The sequence below is a fragment of the Chionomys nivalis genome, chromosome X, assembly GCF_950005125.1.
Source record: "Chionomys nivalis chromosome X, mChiNiv1.1, whole genome shotgun sequence".
NCBI lineage: Eukaryota > Metazoa > Chordata > Mammalia > Rodentia > Cricetidae > Chionomys > Chionomys nivalis.
This window is the reverse complement of record NC_080112.1, coordinates 100,644,607-100,663,922: the sequence shown is the minus strand read 5'-3', so window position 1 is coordinate 100,663,922 and position 19,316 is coordinate 100,644,607. Positions and strand designations below refer to the sequence as shown.

The 19,316-nt window shown below is 40.7% G+C and overlaps 2 protein-coding genes across 4 annotated transcripts in view; one reads left to right on the top strand and one right to left on the bottom strand.

Moving 5' to 3' along the window:
* Cstf2 (cleavage stimulation factor subunit 2) overlaps positions 1-19,316 on the top strand; it is a 41,287-nt gene that overhangs the window by 8,187 nt on the left and 13,784 nt on the right. Inside the window, exons 8-13 of one of the 3 annotated variants that reach the window (XM_057759357.1) lie at positions 2,139-2,201; positions 13,772-13,831; positions 14,031-14,132; positions 14,491-14,632; positions 15,636-15,820; positions 16,033-16,310. In XM_057759357.1, the coding sequence (XP_057615340.1) occupies positions 2,139-2,201; positions 13,772-13,831; positions 14,031-14,132; positions 14,491-14,632; positions 15,636-15,820; positions 16,033-16,310 (830 nt within the window). The remainder of the gene's footprint in view (positions 1-2,138; positions 2,202-13,771; positions 13,832-14,030; positions 14,133-14,490; positions 14,633-15,635; positions 15,821-16,032; positions 16,311-19,316) is intronic. The other 2 variants (XM_057759355.1, XM_057759356.1) reach the window with 2 other exon arrangements.
* On the bottom strand, positions 5,049-5,938 carry LOC130867402 (mitochondrial import inner membrane translocase subunit Tim17-A-like). The gene has a single exon (XM_057759361.1). The coding sequence runs from the start codon at positions 5,930-5,932 to the stop codon at positions 5,414-5,416; it is 519 nt and encodes a 172-aa protein (XP_057615344.1). The 5' UTR covers positions 5,933-5,938; the 3' UTR covers positions 5,049-5,413.

Below are 19,316 nucleotides of genomic sequence, written 5' to 3'. Positions count from 1 at the left end.
TATTTAAAGAGGAAATAAAAATCATAAATAGTATAAATTAAAACAAAAAGTAATATATGTTTATACTCCATACAAATACGTATGAGAAATAGTAAAGGGAAATGAATATTCCAAATACCCATGTTACTAACCAATAAAGTAAGTTCCATACTGCTACTAATTAATTAGAAAAATAATAAACTACAAGATATCAAGAAGAGGAAATGAATGAAGATGGGGATGTAGCTTAGTGGTAAAGCACTTGTCTACCATGTCCAAAGTCTCATGTTCAGTCCCTAGCACCAGGCACAAAAAAAAATTTAGCAATAAAAACACCCCCCAAAAAAGAACCTAAAAGCAAAACTGAGTGTATCCATAAAATTAAAATAATTAATTTTCAAGAGATGTTGAGTTTATATATTTATGAATTCATTAAAATGTCTTGGTAATTTTTTTAGCTATCCTATAGAGCTTGAAAATTACTAAGAAGAGAAAAAACAACTTAAAAGTGCAGGAAGAAACTGTTTAAGAGCTTTGTAAAAGAGCAAAGCCAGATGGCCAACAAAAACAGCCTCCTTTATGGTTTGGGGTTACAAATAACGTAAAAATAAAATGCCACTAAACACTCATCAGTGCCAAGTTTCAAAGAAGAGGACAATATTTGTAAAGAAATTTGTACTCAAGCAAGTAGTATAACATAAAAGATTCCTACAATCTGACCACCAGTTACATCATTGGGAAGTTAGCCTGTACAAATTAAGGTGTTACATATGATTTTTTTTAATGTGGGAAATTATGCTCATAATGCCTTCTGCTATCTTTTCCTCATATTCTAAACCGTTGCGTTGTGTTGTTAATTGGTCTGGATTTAATGGAATGGAACGTTGTGACTGGAAGGAAGCTTTCAAATCATTTTAGATCAGTGGTTTCAAACTTTATTGTGTGTTAGAATTACCTGAAGGGCCTATAAAATGCAGGTTGATGGTCCCTTCTGCCAATTATAATTTAATAAATCTGAGATGCAAAACCTGAGAATTTTTAGTGTTTGCATTTTTCTTGTTGGTAGTGATGTGGCTTGTCTAGCTGGGGGCCACCTTCTGAGGACTGCCATTTGGAACAACCTGTTCATTTTACAGATGAGGAAGTCGAGAATGTAGTAATTTTATTGAGACACTTGTTCAGAATCCCAGTTACTTAGTATCAAGAGCTAGACTAGCACCCAGTTCTCTGGGTACTTAATCCCTAAATTTTTTAGTGCTTAGCAAGTTCAATGAGATAGGGACAGTGTGATGTATACTTTCTATTTTAAGGAAGTATTAATTAACTGCAAACAAATCAGCTTTCCTTTTGTCCCCACTCAAGAGCATATCTTGCTCCTTTGAGGAAAAGAGAGTTATTGCTATGTGGAAGGGATCAGACAAGGATTTGTGGTGCATTGATTACTCTTTGTTATAGTAATGTTTGCTTTGGTAATTCAAATACCACAAGGACTATTGATGTGGTTTTCCTAAATAGTGAGGTATCATGCTACTAATTGCAGTCTCCATAATTTACTAAGAAATTGCATTTCTAGAAAAGTCAGTGTATATATACTAAAACAGTACATATAACTTATGTTTACAAATAAAACAGATTCAGATTCTAGGTTAAGGTGGCAACATAGCTTTTCCTTTGTATGAATGTTCAGTGAGTCATTTGAAAGGTTTTCAGACACAAAATCAGCTTGATTTTGTAGGATTTCCTCATACTTTGTAGGCCACCTAGTATCCCTGGTACCATCTCATTCAGGGTTAACCATGCCCCTAAAGAGCTTTGTCAGAACTAAATAATATAACCACACATTTATAAAATACCCTAAGAGTGATACTGCCTCCCATGAGAGGAGGCTTGTGGGTAATAGGCATTGTTTTTCTCCATTAAAGGGCTTTCTGCCACAATTTTAGTAATTGAGATGAAATATTCCTTCTGAGCTCATTTGTCACTGAAGTATGATGTCCTGATAGACTTCATCTTCTGTTTTTCTGCATGGATGGATGATAGTTATCATCTTCCATCATATGCTTCTCCTTTGTGGGAAAAAATGATGACATTTGTAAACTAAGCCACTATTGTTTTTTTCTACAGACCAAATATGTTTTTCCTTGCCCTTTATTTTCTAGGAGTCATGCAAGCCCAAGTGGGAATGCAAGGAGGTGGACCAGTGCCCATGGAAAGAGGACAAGGTTAAATATTAAATATCTGTTGTATATTTACTGAACATGGAAATGTTCTATATCTGCACTGTCTAATGTTCAGCCACTAACCACCAGTGGCAATTTAAAGATTAAGTTAATTAAAATCAAGTTTAAATTAAGTAACGCTTAACGGTCTTATTTCCTGGGAACAATAATTGCATTCCAAGTGTTCAGTAGCCAAGTACTTTGTAGCCACACGTGCTAATGAAGACCACACTGGACATTGCAGATGTAGAATGTTTTAATGGTCAACAAAACTTCTATTGGTCCAGACTTTCCATAGGGGATATTCAGAGCCTAGTTCTACAGGAATTGGTGATACAGCAAATGCATCCTTTGTTTCCTGACAGTCTGACAAATCCACTGGCATGTTCTCAATCTGTGAGTAGCTGTTGACTTTGTAAGAAGATTTACTAGTGAGAATATAGTATATGACCAGGACTGTAGATGTCAAGATATAATCCCTGTAGCAAACTGGGAGCAAAGAGAGGTCTATTAAAGCATAGTTGCAGTGTGTTTCCTGCACTGTGGCAAAAACACTGTATATATAGGATCAGCAGCCCTTCCAGAATCTTTGCATTCTTTCCTCATATATTATTGGAGTCTGAAGGAAGAGAAAGTATAGTAGTTCAGTTCAAAACAACAGACAATAGAAAAAAGGAAACTGAATATATACTATAAATACTCAGTCACCTTGTTTCTGTGGATGACCTTGTTAAGGTAGGTGGCAGTGCCTCAGTTTTACAGGTAAAGAAATGGAAGCACAGGAGTTTTCTCAATGGGATACGGTAAGTACATACTCATACCTCTGAGAATGATCTGGTGTTCTTTTTTGACTTAAAAATTAAAATCTTTAAATCCAAAATCTGCCCTTCCCAGGTGGTGACATACCCAGCACTCTGGAGAAGGCAGATCTATGTGAGTTCAAGGCCAGCCAGGTCTACAAAGCAAGTTTCAAGACACCCAGGGCTGTTAGACAGAGAAACCCTGTCTTGGAAAGCCAAAAAAAAAGTAATAACAAAATTTGCCCTCTTCCCATCATTCTATACTGCCAGTGTTAATTTCAGAATTAATTTTCAAAATACTGTGCTTACTCAAAAGGTTCCTCCTGTGATGGGAATAGATTGCTTTGAACAAGAACAGAGGGACTTAATATTTTTCTTTTTAGTGAATTTCTTAGAAGAGAAACCTACTTCAAAAGCAAAATATTAAGATATATAGGCCATGGTTTATACAGAGTGATTGGTGATTGAAATGAAGAGTCTACACATGTCTCATCAGATAAATGGCAACAAGACAAACTTCTGCCAAATAGCTCCTCTTCCCTCTAAAGCATTCCATGCTTCTGTGCTGCTGTGTACTTCCATCCTATTGCTGTCAATACGTGCTGTATCTAACCCAAAGTACCTTTGCAGTAGTGAAAAGGACTTAGGCTTCCATTAAATCTCTCCCTCTTCCTAGACTATTAGTCTCAGTGAATCCCTCAGCTGCTTAACACATATTTCTATGAGACATCTTCCTACTGTAATTTAGTCCCATCTTTCTGGAAAGAATTAGCAAAAGGAATTGACTTGCATTTTGAAACTATTTCAAGGATCTATTGATACAAAGATTACAATGAAATGAGATTAAAAAATAATTTCCTTCAGTACCTAGTATAGGAAACAATAATGTTTTCATTTGTGACCAAATTTGTCTTCCTTTGCCTGGAATCTTTGTTCGTTTGTGCATTTGTAATGGTGACAAGAGATGTTTGAGATGGTGCTTCTTGCTTTCCCGCCTCCTTTGTTTAATGTTGATTACCGTGTTGGCTCATTAATCTTTGTCATGTTTTTTATAATCATAGACTTTATGTAGTAGGCTGTTTCGTTCGTAACTCTCTTTCATGGAAAGTTCATCAGCTGCATTGACCCCTTTAATATTTTTTGACAGAAATGTTTAACTTTTTTCATTTTTACATCATTTTATTATACCCTTCACATTTTGGGGTTTTTTAAGTGAGTAAATACATTTTTTAAGCATGTGAAGAAATTAAAAAGCCACACTCACAAGCACGAACAATTCTTTTTTTTCTTTTTCTCCCCTTTTTTAATGATTTTTATTGAGCTCTACATTTTTCTCTCCTACCCTCCCTGCCTCTCCCCTCGCCCCTTCAATCCTTCCCCAAGGTCCCCCATGTTCCCAATTTACTCAGGAGATCTTGTCTTTATCTACTTCCTACTTCCCATGTAGAATAAGTCTATGTAACTCTCTCTTAGTGTCCTCATGGTTGTCTAAATTCTCTGTGGGACTGGGGTTTGTAGGCTGGCTTTCTTTGCTTTATGTTTAAAAACCACCTATGAGTGAGTACATGTGATACTTGTCTTTCTGTGTCTGGGTTACCTCACTCAATAATGCTTTCTAGCTCCATACGTTTGCCTGCAAAATTCAAGCTGTTGTTTTTTTTTTCTGCTGTGTAGTACTCCATTGTGCAAATGTACCACATTTTCCTTACCCATTCTTCGGTCGAGGGGCATTTAGGTTGTTTCCAGGTTCTGGCTATGACAAACAAAGCTGCTATGAACGTAGTTGAGCACATGTCCTTGTTGCTTGATTGAACATCCTTTGGATATATACCCAGAAGTGGTATTACTGGATCTTGAGGAAGGTTGTTTCCTAATTTTCTGGGAAATTGCAACACTGACATCCAAAGGGGTTGTACCAGCTTGCACTCCCATCAGCAAGGCTGTACTGTTCCCTTTTCCGCAAACCTCTTCAGCATAAGTTGTCATTGGTGTTTTGTTTTGTTTTGTTTTGTTTTGTTTTGTTTTGTTTTGTTTTGTTTTAAGTCCCAGGAACCTTTTATTGTCTGAATAACTGTACACAAAATACCAGGCAGAGGAGTCCTGAAGGAAATGATGGCCAAGTTTCACTGTTATTTGCCCATTGGTCCTTTATCTTCTAAGTATGTGTATATATATGCTTTTTAAATGCATTAGACATTTATTCTGATCACAAATGCAATCCACGTGTGAATAAATAAACTCAGTATCTTTTCTCCCCTCTGAGTCTCGTTTAAATAGAAAAATGTACTAAATGTCTCTTCATGGCCCGCTTGGCCACGGTGCCCCACCTACGACTTTAAAGAGACTGTAACTTGATCTTCTGAAACCCTACTGAACTCCAGTCCACTCAGGCACAGGACTCCTGGGAAGGATGTCCTACTGATACTGTCGGTAGTCTCCGAAGGGTGAGGGTGGCAGTTGGCTTGATGGTGGCAGCTGTGAGTGGTCTTCTGCAAACTGAGGGCCATTGGGAAACTGTGCAGAGGCAAACCTTGTCAACAAGATACCAGCTCCTTCATTTAAAGCAAGGAGAATGCCTCCCATGGCAGCCGACCCCACCATGGCGACGGGTCCATTTCTTGCTGCCAGGATGGCTCCTGTTAAGGCACCGCTAGTGATGGAGTTCCAGGGATCTTCTTTGCCTCTTATCTGAACCATACTACAGTCAATCATAGAAAACAGTCCTCCCCAAACTGCAAAGCTACCTCCCAATTGTGGAGCCCTGGTTTTAATAGCTGTTAAACTCCCTCGGAGTCTGTGGTTTACTCCCACTGAAGAATTTCGAAAGCCTTTGAAGGCTTGAAAGATACCACCACCTATGGTACCCATGGTAAAGGCACCACCACAGTCATCCACAATTCGCCAGGGGCATGGCTCCCTCGTGTACTCCTCCATCTTGGTTCCAGCCCGCCGTCATTGGTGTTTTTGATCTTGGCCATTCTTACAGGTGAAAGATGGAATCTCAGAGTTATTTTGATTTGTATTTCTCTGATGATGAGCGATGTTGAACATTTCCTTAAGTGTCCTTCAGCCATTTTAGATTCCTCTGTTGAGAGTTCTCTGTTTAGGTCTATAGTCCATTTTTTTTTATTGGATTATGTGTTCTTTTGATGACTAATTTCTTGAGTTCTTTGTATATTTTGGAGATCAGACCTCTGATGTGAGGTTAGTGAAGATTTTTCCCTATTCTCTAGGCTGTCGTTTTGTCTTATTGACCATGTCCTTTGCTTTACAGAAGCTTTTCAGTTTCAGGAGGTCCCATTTATTAATTGTTTCTCTCAGTGTCTGTGCTGCTGGGGTTATATTTAGGAGGTATTCTCCAGTGCCAATGCGTTCAAGTGTATTTCCCACTTTCTCTTCTATAAGGTTCAGTGTGGCTGACTTTATGTTGAGGTCTAATGTCCATTTGGACTTGAGTTTTGTGCATGGTAATAGATATGGGTCTGTTTTCATTCTTCTACATGTTGATATCCAGTTATGCAAGCACCACTTGTTAAATATGCTTTCTTTTTTTCCACTTGATGTTCTTTGCTTCTTTGTCAAAAATCAGGTGTTCAGAGATGTGTGGATTGATATTCGGGTCTTCTGTTCAGTTCCATTGGTCCTCCTGTCTGTTCTTATGCCAATACTAGGCTGTTTTCAGTACTGTAGCTCCATAGTAGACTTTGAAGTCAGGGATTGTGATGCCTTCAGAAGTTCTTTTATTGTACAGGATTGTCTTGGCTATCCTGGGTTTTTGGCTTTTCCATATGAAGTTGAATACTGTTCTTTCGAGGTCTTTGAAGAATTTTGCTGGATTTTGATGAACATTGCATTGAATCTGTAGTTTGCTTTTGGTAAGATTGCCATTTTTACTATGTTAATTCTGCCTACCCAAGAGCATACGAGATCTTTCCACTTTCTGGTGTCTCCTTTAATTTCTTTCTTCAAACATTTAATGTTTTTGTCATACAAGTCTTCCACTTATTTAGTTAGTTACTCCGAGATATTGTATGCTATTTGTGGCTATTGTGAGGGGTGTTGGTTCTCTCATTTCTTCCCCCAGCCCTTTTATCATCTGTGTACAAGAGGGCTACTGATGTTTTTCAGTTAATCTTGTATCCTACTACATTGCTGAAAGTGTTTATGAGTTGTAGACGTTCCTTGGTAGACTTTTTGGGGTCGTTTATGTAAATTATCACATCATCAGCTAACAGTGAAAGTTTAACTTCTTTTCCAATGTGTATCCACTTGATCTCCTTTTGGTGTCTTATTGCTCTAGCTAGGACCTCAAGAACTATATTGAATAGATACAGAGAGTGGACAACCTTGTCTTGTTCCTGATTTCAGTGAATTGCTGGGAGTTTCTCTCCTTCTAGTTTGATGTTGGCTTGCTGTATATTGCTTTTATTATGTTTAGGTATGTTCCTTGTATCCCTGCTCTCTCCAGGACCTGTATCATGAAGGGATGTTGTATTTTGTTGAAAGCTTTTTCAGCATCTAATGAGATGATCATGTGGCTTTTATTTTTCAGTTTGTTTATATGGTGGATTATGTTGACAGATTTTCATATGTTGAACCATCCCTGAATCTCTGGGATGAAGCTGACTTGATCATGATGGATGATGGTTCTGATGTGTTCTTGGACTCAATTTGCCAGTATTTTATTTAGTATTTTTGCATCAATGTTCATGAGTGAGATTGGTCTGTAATTCTCTTTCTTAGTAATGTCTTTCTGTGGTTTGGGTGTCAGGGTGATTGTAGCCTCAAGAAAAAGGAGTTTGGCAATGTTTTTTATTGTGTGGAATAATTTGAGGAGTATTAGTATTAGTTCTTTGAAAGTCTTGTAGAATTCTGAGCTGAAACCATCTATCCGGTCCTGGGCTTCTTTTTTTTTGTTGGGAGACTTTTGATGACTGTTTCTATTTCTTCAGCCGGTTAAGGTCTGTTTAATTTGCTTATCTAATCTTGATTTAATTTTGGTAAGTGATATTTATCCAGAAAGTTGTCCTTTCCTTTAAGTTTTCCAATTTTGTGGAGTACAGGTTTTTTAAATATGACCTGATGATTCTCTGGATTTCCGTGCCTGTTGCTATGTCCCTCTTTTCATTTCTGATTTTGTTAATTTGGATATTCTCTTTCTGCCTTTTGGTTAGTTTGGATAAAGGTTTATCTATTTTGTTGATTTTTCTCTAAGAACCAACCCTTTGTCTCACTGATTCTTTTTATTGTTTTCTTTGTTAGTATTTGTTGACTTCACCTTTCACTTTATTTCCTTAGTCTAGTTCTCTTAGGTGAGTTTGCTTCTCTTTGTTCTAAAGTTTTCAAATGTTCTGTTAATTCACCAGTGTGGGATTTTTCCAGCTTCTTTATGTGCTATGAACTTTCCTCTTAACACTGCTTTCATTGTGTCCCATAAATTTGGGTATGTTGTGTGGTCATTTTCATTGAATTTTAGGAAGTCTTTAATTTCTCCCTTTATTTCTTCCTTGACCCATTGATGATTCAGGTGAGCATTTTTTTTTTTTATTCTTTTTTACTTAAAATTTCCAACTGCTCCCCGTTTCCCATTTCCGTCCCCCTCCTCCCACATATTGCCCCCTCCCCCTGTTCCCCTCCCCCTATCCCCACTCCACTTCTCCTCCCCCTAGTCCACTCCCCCTCCCTCTCGATACTGAAGAGCAGTCCAAATTCCCTGCTCTACATGAAGACCAAGGTCCTCCCACTTCTATCTAGGTACAGGAAGGTGAGCATCCAAACAGGCTATGCTCCCACAAAGCCAGTTCATGTATTAGGATCGAAACCTAGTGCCATTGTCCTTGGCTTCTCATCAGCCTTCATTGTCCGCCTTGTTCAGAGAGTCCAGTTTCAACCCATGCTTATTCAGTCCCAGTCCAGCTGGCCTTGGAAAGCTCCCAATAGATCAGTTCCACTGTCACAGTGGGTGGGTGCACCCCTCGTGGTCCTGATTTCCTTGCTCATGTTCTCCCTCCTTCTGCTCCTCATTTGGACCTTAAGAGCTCAGACGGTTGATCCAAATTGGGTCTCTGTCTCTCTCTCGATCCATCGCCAGATGAAAGTTCCTGTGCCATTCCAGGTGAGCATTTTTTAATTTCCATGTGTTTGTGGGCTTTCTGGAATTAGTATTGCTGTTGACTTCTAGTTTTATTTCCATGTGTTTGTGGGCTTTCTGGAATTAGTATTGCTGTTGACTTCTAGTTTTATACCATGGTGATCTGATAAGGTACATTGGGTTATTCCAATTTTTTTGTATTTGTTGAGGTTTGTTTTGTTACCGAGTATGTGGTCAATTTTTGAGAAGGTTCCATGAGGTACTGAGAAGAAGGTATATTCTTTTCTGTTTGGATGGAATATTCTATAGATGTCTGTTAAGTCCATAACGTCTGTCAGTTTTCTTATTTCTCCGTTCATTTTTTGTCTGATTGACCTATCCAGTGGTGAGAGGGGGAGTGTTGAAGTGTGTGTGGTTTAATGTATGATTTAAGCTTTAGAAGTATTTGAAATATGAGGGTGCCCTTGTATTTGGGGCATAGATGTTCAGTATTGAGATTTTCTCTTGATGGGTGTTTCCTGTTACTAATATAAAATGATATTCCTTGTCTCCTTCTACTGATTTAAGCTTGAAGTCTATTTTGTTAGATATTAGGATACTTATACCCACTTGTTTCTTAGGTCCATTGGTTTATTTTTTTCCCAACCCTTTACTCTGAGACGATGTCTGTCTTTGAGGTTGAGATGTGTTTCTTGTATGCAGAAGAAGGATGGATTCTGTTTTCGTATCCAATCTGTTAGCCTGTGCCTTTTTATAGGTGAATTAAGTGATATTAATCACCAGTGATTGCTATCTTCTGTTAATGTAGTTTTCATTGTTGGTGATTTTAATTAATGCATTTTTCCCTTCTTTGGGATTTGCTACTTTGAGACCATCAATTGTCTGTGTTTTGCAGCCATCTTCCTTGGGTTGGAGTTTTGCGTAGGGCTGGGTTTATGGCTAGGTATTGGTGAAATCTAGATTTGTCATGGAATATCTTGTTTTGACCTTCTATGGTGATTGACAGTTTTGCTGGGTATAGTAGTCTGGGGTGGCACCCATGTTCTCTTAACGTCTGCATAATGCGTGACCACGACCTTCTTGATTTCATTGTCTTCAATGAGAAGTGGGGTGTAATTCTGATAGGTTTACCTTTATATGTTTTTCCTTTTTTCTTTGCAGCTTTTAATATTCTTTTTTTACTCTATGTTTAGTGTTTTGATTATTATGTGACAAGAGGACTTTTTATTTGGATCCAGTCTATTTGGTGTTCTGTAAGCTTCTTGTATTTTCATAGATATATCTCTCCTTAGGTTGGAAAAGTTTTCTTCTAGGATTTTGTTAAATTTATTTTCTGTGCCTTTGAGTTGAACTTCTTCTTCTATACCTATTAGATTTGGCCTTTTCATGGTGTCCCATAGTTCTTGGATATTTTGGGTTAAGGTCTTGTTAGATTTAATGTTTTCCTTAACTGATGAGTCTGTTTCCTCTATTGTATCTTCAGCGCTTGAGATTCTCTCTTCCATTTCTTGTATTCTGTTCATGCTTGCATTTGTGGTTCCTGATTGTTTTCTCATGATATCTGTTTCTATAATTCCCTCGGTTTGTGTTTTCTTTATTGCCTCTATTTCAGTTTTCAAGTCCTGAATAGTTTCTTTCATATGTTTGATTTCTTTTTCTTGGTTTTCTTTAAGTGATTTGCTGACGTCTTCCAATTTTTGTTTATCTTTTCCTCCATTTCTTTAAGGGAATTTCTCATTTCTTCTTTTAGAGATTCAAACATTCTCTTGAAGTTATTTTTTAGGTCATTTTCTTCTTCATCCATATTTGGATGTTCAGGTATTGCTATTGTAGGGTCTTTAGGTTTTACTGGAGTTGTGTTTCTCTTTGCTATGTCACGTGTGTTCTTACCTTTTCTACTCATCTTTTCACTAATAGGTGTGATTGGGGCTGTCTGAGATTCTGTTGTATAATCTAGGTTCCAGTGAATCCAAAGCTCAGGTGGTTGTTCCTCGTGGTACAGTCAGTGTCACAGTTCTAGTTACCCTTTTGGTTACTCTACTCTTGGAGATAGCTCAGCACTCCTGTGCTTTGCTCTGCTCCCTTAGAGTTTGCTGTCTCAGGCCTACTTTGACCTAGGTTACTGGCTTTGCCCTGTTTCTATAAATTCTGGTCTGGAACCCCTCTTGCAGAAGTCCCTGGGTTGCAGTTGGACCTGGAGAGGTTTCTGGCTCCAATCTACTGCCTTGGAGGTCCCAGGCTTGGGTACATCTGGAATCGCAGAGGACCTGCTTACTCCCTCCGAGGTCCCAGACTCACGCTAGGACCCACAGAGGTCCTGGCTCAGGCCTACTCCCTCCGAGTACCCAGACTCAGGCCCAGATCCACCAGGGTCCTGGCTCAGGCCTACTCCCTCCGAGTACCCAGACTCACGCCCAGATCCACCAGGGTCCTGGCTTAGTCCTACTCCCTTGAAGGTCTCAGATTCACGTCCGGACCCTCAGCGGTCTCTGGCTCTGGCTCACTCACTCAGCTGTTACTCCCCTGTACCTGTTCTGGTGGAGATAGCTGATTCTGGATCTGGTTGCTGGCTCAGTCCTGATCTTCCAGTGTCCAGGACTGGGTTGGCTCCCAGGACTGGATTTGCTCCTGGCTTCTGCTCCCAGTGGAGCTTGTCTCCTCAGGTCCTCTCTGTCCTAGGTAGCTCATTCAGAGCCACTCCTGTGGAATTTGTTGCCCAAGGTGGAGTTCCTTGCCTCAGAGCAAAGATGGCCTAGGTTACCTGCTTTGACCTGGATCTGTAAGTCCTGGTCTGGATTTCCTGCTGCAGAAGTCCCTGGATTGGAGCTGGATGTGGAAAGGTTTCTGGCTCCTGTCTACTGCCTCGGATGTCCCAGGCTCGGGTGCACCCAGGCCCGCAGAGGACCTGCTTACTCCTTCAGAGGTCCCAGACTCACGCTCAGACCCACAGAGATTTCAGGTTCCTGCCTATTCCCTTTGATGTCCACAGAAGTCCTGGCTAAGCCCTACTCTCTTAGTACCCAGACTCACGCCTGGCCCCATCAAGATTTCTGGTTCCTGCCTATTCCCTTGGAGGTCAACGGTTCACTCACGCCTAGACTGGCAGAGGTCATGGCTCAGGCCTAGTTTTTTGAAGGTCCTAGACTCACATCCAGACCCATCATGGCCCTAGCTTAGGCCTATTCCCTTGAAGGTCCCAGATTCACGTCCGGACCCTCAGCGGTCTCTGGCTCTGGGTCACTTGCTCAGCGTTACTCCCCTGAACCTGTTCTGGTGGAGATAGCTGACTCTGGATCTGGTTGCTGGCTCAGTCCTGATCCGCCAGTGTCCAGGACTGGATTTGCTCCTGGCTTCTGCTCCTAGTGGAGCTTATTCACTCTCTGTCCTAGGTAGCTGGTTCAATCCCACTCCAGTTTCGGTGGAGATAACTGATTCTGGGTCATTTCGCTGGCTCAATCCTGGTCTGCCAGTGTCCCAGGACTGGGTTGGCTTCCAGGATTGGATTTGCTCCTGGCTTCTGCTCCCAGTGGAGCTTGTCTCCTCAGGTCCTCTCTGTCCTAGGTAGCTCATTCAGAGCCACTCCTGTGGAATTTGTTGCCCAAGGTGGAGTTCCTTGCCTCAGAGCAAAGATGGCCTAGGTTACCTGCTTTGACCTGGATCTGTAAGTCCTGGTCTGGATTCCCTGCTGCAGAAGTCCCTGGATTGGAGCTGGATGTGGAAAGGTTTCTGGCTCCTGTCTACTGCCTCAGGTGCACCTGGACCTGCAGAGGACCTGCTTACTCCTTCAGAGGTCCCAGACTCACGCTAGGACTCAGGTTCCTATTCCCTTTGATGTCCACAGAAGTCCTGGCTCAGCCCTACTCTCTCTGAGTACCCAGACTCATGCCTGTCCCCGCCAAGATCTCTGGTTCCTGCCTGTTCCCTTGGAGGTCCCAGGTTCACTTATGCCCAGACTGGCAGAGGTCATGGCTCAGGCCTAGTTCCTGGGAGGTCCTAGACTCATGCTCAAGACCCACCGGTGTCCTGGCTTAGGTCTACTCCCTTATTCTTAGGTCCCAGATTCATGTCCGGACCCTCAGCAGTCTTTGGCTCTAGCTCAGTAGCTCAGCGGTTACTTCCCTGTACCTGTTCCGGTGGAGATTGCTGAGTTTGGGTCAGAATACAGGCTCAGTCCTGATCCGCCAGTGTCCCAGGACTGGATTTGCTCCTGGCTTCTGTTCCCAATGGAGCTTCTAACTTTTAAATAAGACAAAATTAGTATTGCCATTAGTGTGGGTCCATTAATGGCCTATCTCTGATAAATCTCATGTCACGTTCCATTGGAATTTATTTCATGTTTTATTTCTGAAAATACATTTTTCTCTATTTCTTTTTTTAATGCACAAGAAGACATAAAGGAAAATTCTGTAGTAACAGAAAGGAGAGTCCAAAATTGCTGGTTATTCTTGCCCAAGTAAACCAGTACACACGTTTTCCTTAAGAAAGATGCCTGTCAAAGTGGAACTGTTGGATAAGAGAAAGGCCTCCTGTATTTAGGAAGTTTTGTAGGCCGGGGCAAACTAACGAACTCTCGGCTTTTACTGACATGTAAGTCTCCAGTCTCCATATGTGTATGTTCCTGTGTGTGTGCAAGCTATTTTAAGTGTCTGCTATTTCTCCTTTTGAACTTACTGCTCACCTAGGAACCCTACAGCACTCGCCCGTGGGACCCGCCGGGCCTGCATCAATTGAGCGAGTTCAAGGTATCCATTGTATCTGCGGGTTTCCTTCTGCTTGTGGTGTTCAGGGTGGGGTGTTGAAAGGAAAGGAGCTGCTTGGCAGTCATCCTCACATTCAGAACCCCAAAAAGGTAGTGTTTTGGGGTATTTTTCTTTTTTGTTAGTTTTGTGGCTTTTTTTTTTCTCTTGGGGCCACAAGCCTAAGATTGACCTTTTCACACAGGTCAGAGAACATGGATGATATGGGCATCTGTCCAAAGATCTACTCTCTCCCTACTGGTATCAGGAGGCTTGGCTGGAATAGTAGTCTGTAAGGAGACAGCAGGTTCCTGCAGAGCCATGGCAGGGTTCCTATGCCAAGAACCTACCTTTTTTTGTGACTCTGGTTCTTAACATAAGATTGATTAGAAGAAAAACCAGGATCATAAGTTTATTCAGGTTACAGTGCTACTCCTTGGCAGGTGGCTCCCCAGTTTGTTCTTTATATAATTCCATCCATACCTCTAAAATGGCACTGATTCTGCCTACACCCTGCTTCTGTCCTTGAGCTGCAAGAGGATTCTGCTGTGGTGAGGTTTCACCCACTCTAAGGTGTCTGAATTACGTTGTCAGCGGTATAGAGTCATTTCTTGTTTCCTAATGTGTCTTTCACAGCAGTAATTCCCTGTTTGTTTCCCTGTCAGTGCCAATGCAAGACCCCAGAGCAGCTATGCAGCGGGGAGCCTTGCCTGCCAATGTCCCAACTCCTCGTGGTCTGTTAGGAGATGCCCCCAATGACCCACGGGGAGGCACTTTAATGTCTGTAACTGGAGAGGTAGAGCCTAGGTAAGTACTCATGTAGAAGGAAACACCTTGAGAAGTTGAAAAGTTTCCTTACTTTGAAAGCAAATGGTTGGACCTGTTTGCCTACTTCAAAAGATAAATAAGATTTGTAACCACTGTGTAAAACGAAGCACTTTTCCGAAAACATAATCGTATAGCTAAGAAGGTAACTTTGAAGCTGGGTGATGGTAGTGCATGCCTTTAATTGCAGCACTCCGGAGGCAGAGACAGGCAGATCTCTCTGAGTTCGAGGACAGCTTGGTCTACAAGAACGAGTTCCAGGACAGGCTCCAAAGCTACAAAAAACCCTCTCAAAGTAAAAGAAGATAACTTTGAGCCAACAATGACTGTTGTATTTTCAGAAATTGAAAATTATAGTAATGTATACCTAAACAAGGAAAACGTGAGGTAATGGTACTATTAATGACAATAGTTGTTGATGTTGGTGGGGATCACACCTCTAGCTTTTCTCTAAGTACTTAAATCACCTCATTATATCTGCCTTAGGCCGGGGGTGTAACTCCCATGGTAAGAGCACTTGCCTAACATTTCCAATGCCCTAGGTTCAATCCTCAGCCCCACAAAGATAGAGAGACAAATAAATCCATATAACCTTAGAAATGACTATTCTTAGTCCTATTTTACAGGTAAAGAAACCAGGGCATATAGTGGTTAAGGTAGTGACCCAGATCACATAGCTAATAAATGGTAATTTCAGCCATTTATTCTGAATCCAGAATCTGCATTGCTAAGCAGTCTACTGTATATTCATTGTACTTATAGTGTCTATTAATTCTTTCCTAATTTTGAATGCCCTGATCAAATAAGAAATTCTAGAATGCATAGATTTACATTCTATAGATTTCTTTTATCTGTGTGATGTTACTTTGTTACCATTTATTTACTGATATTTGTATTTTCTGTTGGATGTTTGCATACTGATCTGATTGACATTTCAATGTTGGTACATTCTGCTTTAAAATATGTCACTTCTCTCCATCTCTAGAGCTTACTTGGGACCCCCACCACCACCTCATCAGGGCCCACCCATGCACCATGTTCCTGGCCATGAAGGCCGTGGACCACCCCCACATGACATGAGGGGAGGTCCATTAGCTGAGCCCAGACCTTTAATGGCAGAGCCAAGAGGACCCATGATAGATCAGAGGGGTCCACCCATGGATGCTAGAGGTAAGGGGAAACTGCATCACAACTCCAACTAATAGCCATGGTTGGTGAAGAATTTGACTCTCTTCAGCTCTAATATGGGACAGAAGTCTTGGGAAAGAGTTTTTATGATTTACCTACAAATCTGATAAACTAGAAAGGAGACAGTGTCACAGACAAGGAGAGATGTGACTAGAAGTTTGTAGCTATACACTGGTTTTCTTAAAACTTTCTAGGTGGAAGAGATCCCCGTGGATTAGATGCACGAGGGTTGGAGGCCAGAGCCATGGATGCCAGAGGACTGGAGGCCCGTGCCATGGAGGCCCGTGCCATGGAGGCCCGTGCCATGGAGGCTCGTGCCATGGAAGCCCGTGCCATGGAAGCCCGTGCCATGGAGGCCAGAGGCATGGATACCAGAGGCCCGGTACCTGGACCTAGAGGGCCTATACCTAGTGGAATCCAAGGTCCCAATCCAATGAACATGGGGGCTGTCGTTCCCCAGGGATCAAGGCAGGTAATACTTGTAGCATCTACATAAAATCTTAATGTATTTGGGAATTTGTTACTGAGCCTGATTTTTGTTGTCTTCTGACTTGAATGAATTTGCTTGTTAGAAAGGAGAGAATAGGCTCTCCTTTTACTTTCTCATATCCCTTAGGGGAAGGGTGACTAGCCTCTAATACTTAACCCAAAAGAACAACCTTGTTTCACAATTTTAGTGGCTATTTCATTCAGAAAAACATCTGAAAATGAAAATGTATAGGGCAGGGAGTACTCTGCACTAAGTATATAAACCATCAATATGTACAAAGTCCCCCCACCAAATACTTGTGCAGATCTTAGGCCATTTGAAAAACATCCCCCAAATGATTACCATGTACAACCTGAACTAGAGCATTTGAGGGGTTGCATTCATTTAGATTATCTCGGGGTGGCAGAGACCTGTGTGGATCTATTGTCATCAAAGCATCTAAATAAACGGTGGCATAGAAAAGGCCATCTGCATATAATTCTGGAACTGCAGTCTGTTGCTTTTCTGTCTCCTTCACTTGGCTCACTCCAGCTGTATGTATGGGATGCTTTATAAGTCACCTCATTTTTATCATCTCCAGTTGGTTGTGGGAAGATGGAATGTGTGTATCTTCTCAAGTTTCTATATGTTGGTGCCTTCGTTTTTCATTTCTTTCTTCCCATTTTCATGTGCTTCTGTGTCTTCCAGTGTATTTGGGGATTGGGAGAGAAAGGAGAGAGGAAAATATCAAAACTAGAATGCAACATGTCTGGCGTCTAGTTCTCTGATTTTATAGGTTTGGAAGGTGAAGGCCAGAAGTTGCAGAGTGAGCAGGCTGCTTGTTTGTCCCGGCCACCCAGCTAGCTTAGTCCCAAAATAACAACACAGAAGTTGTATTAATTAAATCACTGCTTGGTTCATTAGTTCTAGCCTCTTATTGGCTAACTCTCACATCTTGATTTAACCCATTTCTATTCATCTGTATATCGCCATGTGTCAGTGGCTTACTGGCAAGATTCTACTGGTGTCCATCTCAGGCAGAGGATCCTTGGCATCTCTCTGACTCTGCTTTCTTCCTCCCAGCATTCCGTTTAATTTTCCCCGTCTACCTAAGTCTGGTAACTTGGCCAAATTCACCTAACTAAAAAAATAACGGAGCAAGAAATACAGCTTGCTTGTCTATTCTGCTTCTCTGTCTTATTTGCATCTATAGATGTGTCTCTGTATGTTGCTGTTTGCCTGATCCTCCCTAATTTGAGATAAAAATGTGGCTTTTTTTGTTATATATAGAATAAAAATGTATTTTCTTTTGTATTTCAGGTTTTGCTTTTAAAAATGTGTTTGTGGGCTTTGATTTTTATTGCATGCTCTATGGTCAATAGTCTCATAACACATTTTTATAGATCTTTTCAATACTTATTGAGCATCTTCTGAATACAATCATAGTACTAGGGATATAGTAGTATGAACATCAAAGTCTTGACATACTAGCTGAGGAAAGAGGCACCAAGTAACTATACAATGTGCTTATGTAATTCTACTGACCATTCTATGGAGAAAGACATTGAAAATGATGGCTGATGTCTTGCTCCTTCTTCTGTTAGTATTTGAATTCATTACTTTCTAATGCTAGAGTTTTTTATTTGATTTTGTGATGCTAAGACTCAACCTAGAACCTCACAAATGCTGAATAATCTACCACTGAGCTATACCCCCAGCCCAATATAGTTTTTATTAAAAGTCTGTAAGGTCAGTTAGATTCAAGGCAGAGAAAATAAGAACTTAAAATTGATACTTTTTCAGAGAGTCCAGTTTCAACAATGAAGGCTGATGAGAAGCCAAGGACAATGGCACTAGGTTTCGATCCTAATACATGAACTGGCTTTGTGGGAGCGTAGCCTGTTTGGATGCTCACCTTCCTGGACCTAGATAGAAGTGGGAGGACCTTGGTCTTCCTGTAGAGCAGGGAATTTGGACTGCTCTTCAGTATCGAGAGGGAGGGGGAGTGGACTAGTGGGAGGAGAAGTGGAGTGGGGATAGGGGGAGGGGAGCGGGGGGAGGGGGCAATATGTGGGAGGAGGGGGAGGGAAATGGGAAATGGGGAGCAGTTGGAAATTTTAATTAAAAAAGAATAAAAAAAATTGATACATTTTTACATTTTTAGCAATATAGTCAATAATTATATAAATAATACATCCCAGCCATCTATAAAAGTGTTATGTTAGGAACCTCAACTTCCTCTTCTGTATCTTTCACTTGTGATAGACAATTGCCTTTATTAGATTGTTTTTTTGAAACAAAGTCTTTTCATGTAGCCCTGGCTGACCTGAAACTCACTATGTATACTGGGCTGGCCTTGAACTCACTGAGATTTGCCTGCCCCTGTCTCAGGAGTGCTGGAGTTGAAGGCATGCACCACCATATTTTGCTTATCTGATATTTTTAGTGTAGCTTTCTACTGTTATCCTTTTTATGATCTTTGTTTTTTTTAAACTTAATATGGCCTTCATATCCCTTTAAATTAGATTTTAAATTTAACTCCAGTCCAGACAGTTAGAAGCATGTAGCTAAAAGACTTGTTGTTATAGGGTGGTTATATAATTTGTCATACAAAGAAGAAAACATTCAAGAATGAAAGTGTTAATAATTTACCCTGAGGGAAAAAAAACATAAACTGGGATTGTCTTAGGCCAACCAAGGTATTTGACCAGTCTTACTAGTATTTATCTGCCTAGTACAGATATTCCTAGAAACTTCAACTGGCCATTTGGGGTAGTTATTTTATACTACAGTGTCTCAGATTGGTATAAATCAGTATTAGTAAATTCCTAAGTGACTGTACCCAGAGGTTGTTCATATCCATAATTATTAAGGTTTATGCAAGTCCCTGAACTAAGTATTAATATAGATAGCATCCTTTATGTGCCGTTGCTTCATGTCCCCAGTGTCTTGAGAAAAGAGCTGATGCATGAGAGTGAGTATTCCAGATGTCTTAGTTACTGTTGCTGT

Coding starts and splice junctions, on each gene's coding strand:
- LOC130867402 (XM_057759361.1), bottom strand. CDS start 5,932: ATGGAGGAGTACACGAGGGAGCCATGCCCCTGGCGAATTGTGGATGAC.